The sequence below is a fragment of the Lepeophtheirus salmonis genome, chromosome 5 (genome assembly GCF_016086655.4).
Source record: "Lepeophtheirus salmonis chromosome 5, UVic_Lsal_1.4, whole genome shotgun sequence".
Classification (NCBI taxonomy): domain Eukaryota; kingdom Metazoa; phylum Arthropoda; class Copepoda; order Siphonostomatoida; family Caligidae; genus Lepeophtheirus; species Lepeophtheirus salmonis.
The window spans coordinates 53246653-53262702 of NC_052135.2; the positions used below are offsets into that span (position 1 = coordinate 53246653).

General features: G+C 34.3%; 1 protein-coding gene across 1 annotated transcript in view; it reads left to right on the forward strand.

The window, feature by feature from the left end:
* Positions 1-3971: 3971 nt before the first annotated feature.
* LOC121117405 (anoctamin-4) overlaps positions 3972-16050 on the forward strand; it is a 39001-nt gene continuing 26922 nt past the window's right edge. Inside the window, exon 1 of the mRNA XM_040711823.2 lies at positions 3972-4230. Within this exon, the coding sequence (XP_040567757.1) occupies positions 4051-4230 (180 nt within the window). The 5' untranslated portion in view covers positions 3972-4050. The remainder of the gene's footprint in view (positions 4231-16050) is intronic.

Sequence of the window (16050 nt, forward strand, 5' to 3'; positions counted from 1 at the left end):
CGATAGTTTATTAAGCCAAATAAGATATATGAGTACTTAATAAGATCATTGCACATATCTTGCAAAAAATATTCCTATTTTCATTTTCATACAATAATAATATCGCTAACATATTATAGGTATGTTACAAAAAATTTGAAATTTGAAATTTTTCTTTTAAATGTGTTTTGTCTAATAAATAATGGTAAAAAAAAGACTTTTTGATAATAAAATCATGTCTTTAGCTTCAATATTAAGGAAGTTATGAACAATTTATCATCGGAAATTGATCCCTTTATTCCCACTGTTTATGTTATAATCCAGGGATTTTCAAACTTTTTTCAGTGATGTACCAATTGTAAAATATTTTTTCAACCAAGTACCCCCTAAACACCACAAAGTATATTTATTAAAAAATCGTATAACACTGTGTCAATACTGTCTGTTTTTTTCAAACTTTCTGAATATAAATGGAATTTTTTAGTGAGAAACTTGTGATTTTGCTTCACTAAGGATCTTGTTCAGTCTTGGTGGTAGGGAGGTAACTGTTGTAATCAGGAACTACTCCAAAATCAGTCTGTTTTTCTGCGTTGTCTTTATCACAGTCATTAAAGAAAAGGAGGCCTCACATAAATATCTGGAGGCAAAGGGTAGTTAGTAGCTGATCTAAAGCTTTCTGCCCAAAGTCAGAGTACTCCTACTTTACATTCGCCCAAAACTGTGTGAGTGTGGATTTGGAAAACTTCAACTAGAGACCACGATCAGATGACACTTCCAAGTGTTCTTCCTGATCAGTGACAGGTGGCCTGCTTCTGTTTGCCTCAGACAAGAGGAATAGGTCTCCGACCCATTCTAGCTGTACATATTTCTTCTCCAAGTCAGGAAGGTAAGAATGAAAATCTTGAATTAAATGCCTCCCTATGATTGACTAGACTGGAGTTCTGTTCAAATCTGCACTAGAGAGAAAATTATCCACATGAGAAAAGCAGGTTACATTTCCTCTGCACAAAAACCCCTCTTTACAGCTCTGCTTTCCCCTTGTCAAACATGTTTCAAATGCTGGTGTCCTTACCCTGTAGAGAGGTATTCAGTTAGTTCAGTTTTTAAATACATCTTTCAGGTAGTACAGCATTGCCAGTCACCCTATGTCCTGGAATAAGGTGCCATGGGAGGATTTGTGCTCGGTCAAAAAGTGGTTAATTTGGGTCGTAATTCCAACAACCGAGTAAATATTTTTGTTCGAGTGAGTCAGTACACTTCTGTAGCAGCTGTGTGTATTCAGTTCCCATATTTTCAAAAAGGTGTGCATTAACTGGCTTCAACTTTTTTCAAGTTTATTACTTGGATGGCGTCTTTTAAGAGGCTCAGGGGTCATTTTCTTAGACGTGCCAATGCCTCCATGTGTATCACACAGTGAGTCCCCTTCACATCTGGATTTTCCTCTATAATGCACGCTATAAGTAATCTCGTGCAGCCCATCATTGACGCTTCTACGTCCCTACAAATGCTGCAGCTGGATTTCCGGCTGAGATCGTTTCCCCAGAAAAAGTTATTATAAACATTGAAAATATTTTATGGTATTGTTTCCCCATCGAGAGTTTTGTAGAAAATTATGTGCTCATAAATGTCATCAGTATCGATGTATCTGACAAAAAGCAACAAGTTGTGCGTTTCTATTGACATCTGTGGAGTCATCCATCTGGTGGTGAAAAGAGTTGTTTAGTTTTGCTACATCTTGATTGACAATATCTGTTCCCATCTTTTCTACTCAGCCACAAACGGACTGATTTGACAGAGGGACAGTCTGGAATTTTCCCCCTGCGGGTTTGTCCAGCATTGTCTCAGCCAGTACAACAGCAGCTGTAATTAGCAGGTCTTCCCCGATAGTAAACTGTTTTTTCGCTTTAGCAATTAGTAAAGACATGGCATAAGAAGCATCCAGGACTCTGTCTGATATTGTGGAGTCTTTTGGCATTGTGTCTTGAGATCACCTAAATTTTGACAGTTTTCTTTTGAAAAACTTAGGTTCCCTATCAACATGAGATTGATGTTTTATCGTGAGATAACGTTGGATTTGCTCAACTGTTAGCACACTTCTAAAAACAAAAAAACTAAAACACAACACCATGGTCCTCCCATGGACGTGAATACCATTAGGATATATATTCTTGCGAATACTGAATATTAGGTTTGTTAACTAATTTTTGAGAAAGTCTTCACTATAATTTGGTAGCAATGAAACTTATTTTCTTTTGTTGACAAGATTTTTACCCATATCTCTATTTCTGTACATCTTTGCTTCCTTGTCTCTCTCTATACATCATCATCATTCTCTCATAATAAAGCAATGTTTCCTTCAGCCTTGCAACGGGTTCACCCTCCACTAGTAATAAATATAATTAAACTACAAAAAAGTACTGAATGATTTTTTTAGTGGCGCTCTCTGATTTGCTTACATACAATTTTATTTAAATATTTATTAATGGAATTTTATAGTGACTTTTGAATTGATGTGTATATATCTATATATTTTTTAAATATCAAGTACCCCCTGGAGTGCATCCAAGTACCTCAAGAGGTACACGTACCCCCATTTCAGAACCACTGTTATAACCTACACCAAAATCTGTTATCTAATATGATACTTCAATAAAACAATACAACTTTCTTAAACATCAAGAGAATTGAATGAAATTTTCAGGAATTATAGAATATAATATTTTAAAAATGATGTTACTCTTAAATAACTGCAAGTGAAAAAAAAAAAATTAAGTACTTTCAAATTGCGCAATAATAAAGACTGAAGGTGCTAATGTCGGGTCAAAATTTATGTACTATGCATAAACAAATTAGTCAAAAAATTTACAAAACACTAGATTCATGAATGTTTAAATGTCCATTATACCTTTTATGTGATCCATTACACTTTGTGATTTTGAAAGCTATCTTGAGATAATTTTTTTTCCAACAAAAGCGGCGATTAAACGAAGCAACCTATTAAAACTTTTTTTAGACTGAGTGAAAGATTAAGAATTTATCTACATTAAATATAAAAAACGTCAAATTGATAAGTAATAAAAATCCAGCATTTCTATGGAAATTCCCAATACACTTATACACTTCAGCACTAGCCTCTTGCAAGTTTTTTTCGCATCGTAAATCGGCATTTTGTAAAATACTTACATATTATATTATTACTTAGTTATATAATATAATTTATTATATAAGAAATAATTTAAAAAGGAAAAAATAGCCACAATTATGTAACCAGATATCGATTGACGTTCTTCAAGGATCCACAAGTGGGTCTGGACTAGACCTCGGTCCTAATTAAGTATCGAGCAAATACTAGTCAACGCGTCACTACAAGCAGCCATAAATAAACAGAAATCCCACTTCTTATATAAGCTGTAATTCACCGGTCCCGAAATGTATTGCAAGTGGAGGGAATTATTTAATCGTAATATTATCAGGGGAGCCTGCATGATTTTTTTTGGGGAAGAAGCTTTTTTTGACCTTCTCCACTAGATGTTTTTTTTTTTTACAAATGACAAATTTAATTTCTATTCGAAAACCCAATTTTTTTTAGAGTTTTTTTGGAAGGAGACCAAATTTGAATGATTTTTTATGGTAAATGATAATTTTGTTTTCCTCCAAATTTATGACACTTATGTCCGTCTACTATAATAACTCCAATGTCGATCTTCAATTATACTCAAAGTCCAACAAGGACTTACATTTATGTTACTTCTCCGTCTTTTATAAACACAGTCACTCGTGATTACTTTATACGAAGCAACTAAAAAAAGTATTGCACTCGTTTTATGTCATAATTTATATAACTCAGCTGATACCATTAAAATCTTCTTTTCTATGAATGTATTACTAGGTAATTATTTTATAAGTCTATTTTTCTCAAAATCCTCATGATATCAATTATGCAGAGGGAGAGAAGGACGCCGACTCCTCTATATGACGTTAGATATTTATTAGTTGTGGCATTGGAGAAAGGGAAAATGACAAAGGAGGGAATTTTTACTTTGCACAGTTCTGTAAAACACTGTATCCTGTATGTACAAGGTACAAGATATCATGGAAAAGCTGGAAGAAACTCAAAATGATGAGGGTCTACAAGAGGAGTCATTGCCAGTTGCTCCAGAAGACGAATTTTTTGATAAATTCAATGTAGATTTTAATGCTTTAAACGGAAAAAGTTTTAATCAACCCATTCAGTATGGTCTCACGTTAATTGTAAGTGAATGGTTTTTTTTTCTACTTTCCTAAATTATATGTGTTTTAATTATATGTAACTTAATTAATTAATACGGATATAAAATATTTTTGAGGTGCGTCAATATAAAACATTCTGGAACAAAAATCATAAAATTCCAATTGACTCTCTTTAAAATTCATATACGGTCGAATATTTTTATACGTTTTATATTCAAATTTGTGGGATGAGCAAAGATACATAAGAATGTTAACTATAATTTAAAACCTTTATTTGATTAAAGATACTTATAGTAGCCCCAATATAGTCTTTCTAATCAAATCTGTCAATTTATCATTATTTTATTGTGACGATCTATTTTTTGGACTTTAATTGCTTTTGAGGCGTAGCCAATGGGGCATACGAATAATTTATTCATGGAAGTTGACGATAAAAATGTAGCAAATTGATAAAAATCATTCTAGCTTATTTCTGTGTTGACGGCCCAAGTATCAATTTAAGTAGATAATTTTTCTTGAACGTGTTGTCCATTGAGTTACGTCTCTCCATCCAGTTCTAGAGACTAATTCGTGACCCTTCAAAATCTTGATCTCCTTTTCAAAAACCAAGACGGAAGCAATGATGATATCAAACGGGAAGAACAATTAGTTTCATTTTGTTTTCTGTCAACAGTTCTCAATGCTCATGATTTTGAATCTGTACAGATTATTCAACATCTGCTATTGACTTGAATAATCAATACTTTAGTCAGGTATGGAGGTGTTCCATAAACAAAACATATATATATATATATAAGGCATCATAGGTAAATAGTTCCATCTATTAAAAAATCCTACCGATATCCTTAAGTTATGGTATTGGCTGATATTTAATTAAATATATTTTACGCCAAAAATGTTGGCTTAGCCATAACTATTTATTTAGTGTTCACCCTAACAATTAAGATAATGTTTTGAAGAGAGCAGCTACGTTTCATTAGATTAGCTGTGAGCAGCTGAGAGATGAATAAAATAAACACAAGCCACACTCCATATCTAGAAATGATACAGGCAGGAACTACAAAGATGTGGATCCTCAATTCTACTCCGAGTTCAACAGTGAGTTACACTTATAACTCTGCAATAAATCCTCAGAATTTCTCATCGTTTTTCACGCAACTAGTGACTATTTTATACTACATACTCTTCATGAATAAAATAATAATGATGACACCAATAAAAACACAAGGTAACAGCTAAAAAAAAAACCACTCCCTATTCCACTAGCATTATTTTTTCATCAACATACAGGGTGGTGTACACGATAAATTGGAACTATCTGAAAATTCAAACTGCTTGATAAAAATGGAATTTGGAGTGTATTTGTTAATATGAAAAAGTTAGACATGATATTAAACAATAAATCTATTCAACATGTCCTCCCTCAGCAGCCACCATCTTCTCCATCCTGTCCCTAAAGGATTTGCATGCCCTGATGACTTCCGCGGAATCGACAGCATTCCACTCCCTCGTAATGGAGCCCTTCAGGGCCACGATGCTCTTGTGGCTGACCTTGCACACCTCCCTCTCCAACTTCCCTACCAGTAGTAATCACACGGATTGAGGTCAGGTGAGTTGGAGGACCAGGTGTTGCGATCCCAGAAAGTGATGTCGTGGGAGTTGAAGAGGTTAGTGGTCCTCAAGGCGATGTGTGCGGGCGCTGAGTCTTGTTGGAATATGACCTCCCTCCCAGCAGACATATCCTTCATCCAGGGGATTACAAACTCCTCCATGACTTCGCAGTACCTTATCGCGTTAACCCTTTCCTTGGAATTGAAGAAGAAAGGAGGCATCACCTCACCGGTACTGCAGATGACACTCATGGTAATCACAGAGGCCGGGAACTTTGTGGTGAAGACGGCAGGGACCTCTTCTCTCTCCTTGGAAAGCTACCTGTCATTCTGGACGTTGTAGCTTCTATCGACAGTCCAGTTCTTCTCGTTGGAGAAGAAGATAATTCTTCCTCCATGGCTCTTCAAGTCATTAAATTAGGAAAGACATTTCAATTATTTTCCAGTTATTCCATAAATTCCTAATTTTCCGACCTACATAAAATTTCTTTCGACTAAAAACAGTCCATTGGGGTATCACTCCTTTCCCCTGTGGTGTCGCCCCAGCATGTCGGTTAACTCATTCATTATAACATTTGGCTTCCCAAACTACAAAGCAGGGACGTCCAAATGATGATATTTTTGTGAGGCTTGTTTTTTTGATTTTTTTGAAAAAAATTTCAAAAATTAAAATTTTGACTCTGTTGCATAGTTTGATCGAATTATATTTGTTTTCAAGAAAAAATTTCTTTATTGGGGGGGGCTACAGCCTCTCCAGCTCATTCCCTGCGGACGCCCCTGCAAAGAGTTTTCTCATATTCACAACTTAATTATCAAATTTTTTGTTTATTTTGATCTGTATTCCCAAAGTAAGGCCACACTAGACCTATTTTCCCTCAAAATTTTCTCATGTGAAGACACTGACAGGGGAAAACACAAATGTATTTCTGTAAAAGTGCACCGTTTTTACAGAAATACTGCCTAGCCAGTAATCCCGTGTTTCAAATTCTTGATCTCGGGCAAGGCGGTATTTATCACAAAGCATATACATTTGTAGTTACTTCAAAATTCAAATCATGACAATAGTAAGTCATTATTAATATTAATATTTCATATAACCAATTCCAAAAAACTGTCCACCTAAAAAAATACACACGATTTACATTACTGGTTATTTTTTAGATCAAGTTGTCCTCCAGCTATAAGATATTAAGGACACACTCAAAAAGGATTCTTGCGTAGATTTTTATGTATTTATTTATAGATATTGATTTTGAATACAACTTGATACAAATTTCTATATAAAGCCTATAACTGACTCAAATATGTCTATGAAATATTGACATGTATGCATATAGCTTGTCCTGGGGAATTGTAAATGAAACTTTGATAAGATTTCATTGACTTATTAAATAATTTACCAATTTTTAACTTAATATCAACTAATATAAAAATAAAAAAAACAATTTTTGTGAAACAAATTTCTTAATCAGACCAAGGACAATTGAGATGGAGGCTAAAAAAATGTCTGTCAGCGCTTCTTGAGGGGGGAAATGAGCTATGAAAGGATCTACCTCATCTTTTCTTGCACCTAAGGTATCAGTGCCAATATTAAAAAGCTGAAGGTATGAGCTTTGAGAGGAATCCTAGAAGACACAAGGCCAAAAAACTCAAAAGGTGTGTTAAGATAACTTGGGCCTGGTCAATGTGGCGTCCGTCCTTGCCAGACTGTAACCCTCTTATCTATGGGTTCTGAGATTCCATCGAGCAGAAGGTCTGATGCCCTCAAACCTGTCTTAGAGAAGGAGTATGTTGATACATCGGAGGAATACGTGAAGAAGACATGCAAAGCCTTCAAGCTTAGGATTGAAGTAGTGTTGTGACTTGTGTCAGCTCTTATTTAGGACCAAGGATCGCAGTCCAGTGCTTTTTTTTTTAATCATATATCTTATTCGGTTTAATAAACCATTGACATTTTTATGAAAAATTCCAAGGACCGAAAGTTAAGGAGTGGTCCCAAGGACTGCCAGTCCTAAGGAATTATAGAACCTGTCCTAAGACGGGACTTGAGAGAATAAACAAGTAGCGACACAACACTAGATGGAAGGTATGTTGAAGATCAAGGGTGGCCACTTCGAGAGTTAGTTGTTTATATAAAGTAAAATAAATATGGAAAACATCATTGTCTTCCTACTTATACTTTTTGAGAATTTTCATAAACTGTGACTCGGGAAAACTCGTTCACGATTCGCATGGACACACTGTACTAGGTGTTCCATTAAAATCTGAGCCTCTACTAATTCAATGATTAATGAAGATTGATAAATTGAAATTAATTCATACTTTGATATATTAAAACATAAAGAGTTAGTTAGAAACAAAATGAGCATGAGTTCTTTAGCTTACGTACAAGTCGAGGAAAATACACTTGCACATGATCGACGAATTTTCATTTGGATATTCCAAGCAGTTGGGCGTCTTGAGGACCACCGTCTACGGTTTCAGCAAGTCCGAAATTTTGAAGAGGAAGAAGGGCTCTGTCAAAAAGGCCAAACTGGACCCAGAGTAGTTAAAAAACACACACACACATCCCAGGAAATCCCCTCAAGTCGATGAAGGCCCTTGAATGAGATCTCGGAATTTCACACTAAACTGTCCACAGAGCTATAAAAAAGTGAGTGAAAAGACCTTTATGAGAGTACACAGGCCACTTGGCACCAACAATGAAATATACCCATCTCCTCCGTTGCAAGACTACCTTGAACTCTTTTGTGACACTTTTGGCCCCCTTCAGCCCTGATGCCAACCCCTTCGACCGCACCTTTTGGTTGGATGTCGAAGGAAGTCCTACATTGTCATTCATCCAAACACTGAGGCCCTCAATGCCACTATCAGCCAACACTGGGATGCCATGACAGAGGAATACATCTTCAGAGGGTGTCAGGCCGTCTGCCCCCGCCTGGAAGCCATTATTGTCGCTAAGGCAGGCTACATTAATGATTAAGAGAGCTCAGTCACAAATCTATTTATAGTATTCATTTTGTTGAAATTCTATTGTAAATTAATAAATCATATCTTGTTGAAGTTTAAAATTCAAAGTGTTTAAATTTTAATGGACCACTCGAAATATGAATTGAAAAAAACTAAATTAGGAATTTCTCATTGTTCTTCAAGATTTTGATATGTTTGTTCCTCGTATATATGGTTAATTGGGAGCTCATAGTCAACGTATACTTAATACAGTCATACATACGTTTACTTCATATCATGTGTTTATGTATAATTAAAAAGACACATGTTTAATTATGTATTTGCTAAACGTTATTAATTCAGAATAGCATGACAATTTACCTCAATGCTCAACAAGGAAAATAAATATCGTTGTTAACCGTAATATTTTCAAGAGAGAAACCAGTTCTGTATCTATTTTAAGAATGAAAGAGAAGGTTATAAGAGAAAGATAAAAACCCTGTTTCTGCCATAGAAGTTAAAAATAATTATTTTGCACTTACTTTATAAATATTAGATAAGTATGTGTCCTTTTAGTAACGTTACCGAGTATACTAACTTGACATTCGAAAGGATCTTGAAACAAAACCTTGTACGAAGTATAATAAATCTTTAGCATTCTAATAACGTACCAGTTTTGTTGTTGTTGTTATTGACAATATGGGGAGTGATTTTACTTTCAAAAGCTTGTATCGTTATTCTTTCATTCTTAAAGGAAGAATATCTAAGTATACAGTCATTTTCGAAAGTTTAAGAACACCTATTATATTATACAGGGTGCCCAAGAAAAACATCCACAAGATTTATCACCCAGATGAAGTCAACTGTTTCAAGATTTACCACTAGTTCCTTAAAAAAATAGTGCTGATACTTACTTTGTGCCCTTTTCAAATCAAACTGAAGTTTTCTGCAGGAACTCTTGGGAGATTTTGAAACCGTCAACTTCATCATGGCGTTTTTTCTCATGGACGTTTTCCTTGGGCACTCTGTTCTTGAAAAATTGCTGATGTCAGTGGAAACAGCTGTCTTGCATCACTGGTTATAAACAGTCATCAGAATCCTGAGTATAATAGACATTTATAAAAAAAAGCGAAAATCAATATGGTAACCCTGCCCATTTGAGGAATGTGTTGGAGGAAATCAGCCTCAACCATCTGTGACAAGGAGGCGAGAAGGAAATAAACAAGATCATCGACAAGAATGATTCTGATATTGATCCCAATTCTAGTCTGAGTCCAACAGGAACTACGCAAAAAAATCCTCAGGTTACGTTCTGTCTTTTATGAGCACACACGAATGTTTAATCATGTTTTGAAGATAATTGAATATATTTAAAAATGATTTTCACAACTCAGGAATGAAACATGTAGAATGACAACTGCTAAGGAAAAGAAAATTCATTCTTCAGATAACCAATTCCAAAAAAATATTCACAGGATTTACATCACTAGTTTTAAGTACGAGGGTATTTTAAAAAGTATGTGCAAAGTCTGAGAGATGGCACTACTGGTGCGTATCTAGGTTATTTTTAGTTAGTAGCATCTCTTGGTAGAACACACACCAACTTTCAGCCAGATCGGTCTATTTTTTTCTGTTTGGTATTCATCTCAGACTGTGCACGGACTTTTCAAACGATCCTCGTATAACTCCATGTTGGACTCAGAGTAGAATTAAGATTCGAAAACTAAGATTAAGATTTCTACCTATGTGATTGACACAGATTGTGACTTTATAAATTTCCTTCATTTTACAGCTTCTAGCAGTTAATTTAATGAACAATATGGCAGCCAAGCTGTTTTTCTCTCAAAGATTCTACAAAATAGTTTAAATTTTTTTTTTTTTTTTTTGTTTGTTTTCATAGCGAAAATGCTTACAATTTACAATCTTATGTATGACACATATTTTCAGATGGTACTTATATTTCTACTTCAAAACATTCATATATAGATACCAAACCATTAATGAATCAATCTTTTTTTTGAAAGGACTAATTAAGGATACCTTCATGCATGGAATACATTTAATCAACAGAAAAACAGATGTCTATGTCCATTGTACTAATTATATCTATGTATAAAAATGGATTTAATGTGTTTTAGAAAGCGGGAGGGATTTTTTCTAGATTGTTGATCCGAATTATTATTTTCCAAAGCTGTTTTTTTTAAAGACAAAATATCTCAGTAACAATTAGTGGGTGTCTTCTTGAAAGATGTTTGCTTTGTAGTTCTAAGTCTTTGTTGGACTCGGAGTAAAATCAAGTATCGATATCGGAGTAATTCCGGGCTATATGACCTTACTATATATATAGTTGAATTTGTGTTCACTTCCTCCTAATATGGCTACTTGCAGCTGATGTAATAATACGACAAGACAGGACAATTAAAAAATTGTGTTGGTTATCATGTTAATTTTCAGATTCTTCAATTTTTACATTCCTGCCTTCTCATTGTACTTTTTTCCTTAAAAATTTTTAACTCTGGATATAAGAAATAACTAAACTTGAGTAGTTTGTAATGAAAAAACTACCTTTAAAATTAGAAAAGAAAAAAAACCAATTCTGGCGTGTGCTCTTTTTTCATTATTTAATTATCTTGGTGTTGAAGTCGCCCTCTGAAGTAAGCTTTATAGCTTATCTTTAGCATAAATTAATTTTGAAATGCATAATAAAATAAATATATATGAATTTATATTATTATTTAAATATTTTCCCTGCACAAATAATATTTTAAATGTGAAAGGTTCTTCTCTCTAATGAAGTAATTCCTTTTCTCCCCACAAATGTTATAACAACAAGCTTCCTTTCCTAAATAGAAACTATAAAATTTAAAAACCTGATTTAACATTCGCATATGCTCATAAAGGACGGAGCCTAACTCTGACGAATTATTGTGGAGTTATAATTGTTAAGTCTTACTTGGACTCAAAGTAGAATTGGGATCGATATAGGAAAATTCTTACCAATGTCCTTCTCTCCCTCCTCCATTGCCACAGCTGATTGTAGCTGATCTCCTCCAAAACATTTCTGAATTTTGTAGGGTTACAATGTAGATTTTTAGTTAGTTTTTGTTAACATGCCCATTTTACACACGATTTTCATCACAACTTAAATGTATCTTAAGGTAAAAAAAATTGAGAATATATTTCCCTGTTTTTGCTATTTCAGGATATTTTTTATTAATTAATAACCAAACCAGACAGGGGGGAGGGGAGAGATAATACCGTGTTAAGTCATGTGTTATAATATCTAGAAAGACATGTACCATAAATTATTAACTAAAAGGCTTAGATAGTTGTTAATTTCCTTTATACAAAATAAGGGTGAAAGGCAATTCAAATAAACAAACACTCATTCTGTGGTTTTCCCTACTTTTAAAAAAGTCAATGGCTTAGTAAAGCTTAATATAAATAAATGATATATATATACAGTCTGCCTATGTCCCCGTGTTTGTCCACTCTCTCTCTCTCTCTTGGACAAACACGGGTACATAGGAAGGTTTTTTTATTTGTTAGATATAATTTTTAAACTTGCACCAGTTGGGAAAAAATCAATTAACGAATTCAGGATGGAATTTGAGGTCTCTAAATAACTCGGCTCCCTACCACATCTAAATAAAAAAAGTATCGAATAGCTCCACGACAATTTTTGACGACTTCATCTCCCCGGACTTTTGGCCTCCAAACTCGGCAGATCTGAATCCGATGGATTTTATTTTATGTGGGGCGTAATCGAACTAAAAACCAACCAAACCCCCTGAAACATCAAAGACGAACTTATCTTGAATGATTATTTCATTAGTTTGCTAAGTTCACTGATAGTGACGTCACGATCATAGCGACGAAACACTCGGCCAGCATGATGATACTCGGCATCGTAGCTTTTTCCCTCATTTGATTGCTCAAGGTTTATGGTGTTCTGCGAATAGTAACATCGTTCATCTAGCCATCAGTCTCATCCCTTGGGCCGAGAACTCCTTTTTCGAGCGTACAGTTGTTTTCTTGTATGATGGTGCTCCTGCCGATACGGCAACTGCCACATATAAGTTGTTCTGTGAAAGCAGCAACCAACTGGACTTCATGTCCCTCTCCAGCCCTCTCGTGAACCCGCTTGACTTCATATTATTGATGGACGTGGAGACAAAGGCCTGTACCATCCGCCATTCGAATATCTCCACGTTGAACCACTGGGAGTGCATGAGCAAGGAGACTAACTGGAACAGGGGTTAGACGCTGTTTGAAGGGCATCTTTTCCACCTAGGGCGACTGCATTGAGAGGTAATTGTTTTCAAGGAGTATGTGAATAAAATTGTCGACAATAGAGCTGTAGCGAGGCTCTACCGAAATGTCGTATTATTAAAGTTATAATTGAAAAGTGTCCTTATTTCCTTGCATATAAAATATATCGCATATAAAATGTATATTGGTCACAATGTTTCATTGTAATTATTGCAATGGATGTGTATTATTGTTTTGTGGTAGTAATGGAGCTTTAGCTACATAAAGTATGTTTAAATTTCATACTGAATAAATGATAAATTGTTATTGTAATGCTCAAACATAATAATGAGTAGACAATGTTACAAAAAAAGTATTAAATGTATATTTGTACTTGACAGAGTACTCGGCGTTGCTTGCAATTACATATTTGTTGAACTATAATACATAGGTTTTCAACGTCTTTGTTACCGCCATTCATCGATGGTTTCAAAATGAAAAATGTAACTTTTTTATATAATTATTTCCCTTTAGGTATTGTCAGATACGACTACCTTTCTTATCTTCTCTCAACCTAGACTGTCAAAAGGGAAATTTTGAAGAAAAAAAACATATGGTAGAAAGGGCATCCGCAGGGGGTGGGCTGGAGAGGCTGGATCCCCCCCGCCCCACCCACACACAAATTAGGAAATTTTTGCTTTTTAATTGATTTTTTTTCTTCATTCAGGGCAATTATGCAGCAGAGCGAAAAATGTTAAATTTGAATTTTTTTCGACAAGATATAATTTTTTTTGAGGAGCTGTGGATTTTTGAAACTTTTTCGAAAAATTTAATATTGGAAATTTTTTTCCCAATTAATTTTCTGTGAGTAGCTAGGATTTTTTGAAATTTTTTTCAAGGTAGCCAAAAAAATTGTGCTGTTTATTGACCCAATGCAGTATAGAATGCAACAGCAAAGCGGTATTTCCAACGATTCCATTCTGGTAATATGGACGTCAAAAAAGTCAATAAAATAATGAAAATCTTCGGGTGGAACCGGTATGTGAGCACTTATTCTAGAGCAAAGGAACTGAAACAAGCCGGAAACCCGTTTGAAAGCATCTAAATCGGATAATCGTAACAATGTTAGCTTTATTGTCAAAATGAAGGGAAAAAACACAAAGAACTTTTTAGTTCATCTATTATATTGAATTGATCATCTTATCAATGACAGTATGAAATAATAAGATCCTTTATTTATATATAAATTAATGTAAAAAACAAAATCTAAACAACAACATTTTTGAGGTCATTGTACGTAAAGTCAGCTGCTTTAAATAATACGAGAGTGAATTAATTCAATTAATTAATTAATTGATAGAATTAAATACTGACAAAGGAATTTACATTAATAAAATTGCTTTGTAAATTAATGAAGTTGTAGCCAGATTGTCGTTCTCAATTAGATTGAATAAATATATTGATTTTTAAGATTCATATTATTTGATAAATAAAACTTAAGACAATTATGAACCACTAAGTTACATATTCAATGGTGTAAGAGCGTTGTAAATAAAGAGAGTGTGTCTTGTGACAAAATAAAACAACTCCCTATATATTAATATTATTTAATAAGAAAATAAGATGTACGTATACTTCTCATATAGAAGATGCTGTCAAAATTCTTTGGAGATTGCGTCATTTTTTAAACAAAAAGCTACAGACTGTCACAACACCTTGCGGATTAGGTATATTTTTTTAGTTTGCTCATGTTCTATTATTAAGTTTCCATATAATTATACATAATTGTAAATTTTCTAACAAAATAGTTCGGTGAATATTAGCGTTCAAATGAGCTACAATTGATTAAATCGGTTCATTAATTGTCGTGATGGAGGACGAAAGCATAGGTATAGCCGATTTGATTTGCACCCAGTATATCAATAAGGCAAGAAAAACTGTACCGTGTACTAGTCGATAAACTCAAGGAATAACCATTACCTCCCCTACGTGGCGCATGAGGTTCCGCTGTTCAAACAGACTAAGTTCCCACCCTCAGTAATGATACTGGGAATTGTGACACAAGACAGGAAGAGGATACCCCCGTATTGGTTCCCGAAACGCCTGAAAATCTGATTTTTCGTGCTTAACGTTCGCTGTTCAAGAAAAAGAAAAAAAATCTTTCCGTTCAGTGTTCCGTTCTTTTCCATGAAACACCATTCAATTTTGCGTTCAGTTAACAAGTCTAGTTTTTTATAGCGATTTGGACCAATATTTCGATCTAGACCCTCGATTTCAGACCGTATACTGAAGTTTAATCGTTATCAAAATATGAAACCGTTTTTCTGGTCTCAATCGATTAACCGATTCTCTTCTCTATCCCGATTTATGAGTTTGAATTATGCAACACCTTTCAAATTTATATAATATTATCGTAAGCTAATATTCACAATTTTAAAACACAACTGACCACATTAGCAATTAATATATATCAGGGATTTTTCATCTTTTTTCAGCAATGTAATATTTTTTTTGCTAAGTTTTTCTAATCAGAGAAAAACATTCTTAGTTAAAAAAGACGTAAAACACTGTGTCTGTTTAATTCAACATTGGAAACGTATATATGAGTCATACTTATTCTTCTGCTTTCTTTTAACTCTCTTTTCCCCCAATAGATGGCAGGGTAGTCAGATCCTAGATATGTGGCCAGAAGACATTTTGAGTTGATGCAATTTTATAAATATATATATTTTCAAAATGTCAAGAACCTGCTAGAGTGCCTTCAATTACTTTAAGATGTACGCGTACCTCCATTTGAGAACTATTGATATACAGAGAGGACTCAAAAATTATAAAAGCCGTTTTCACTTCTACATATGTTTCTTTTTTGGCATTTTTATGGCAAACTATAGAAGAAAACGTTGGTAATTCAACAATTTTCTACGCTTTATATTCAAGATAGAAGGGGGTTCATGTCGGGTGAGGACGAAGGCAAGAAGTCTACCGGCCAGAAGGTACATATTTGTCCTGATGAACGTACTCTTTACCTTTT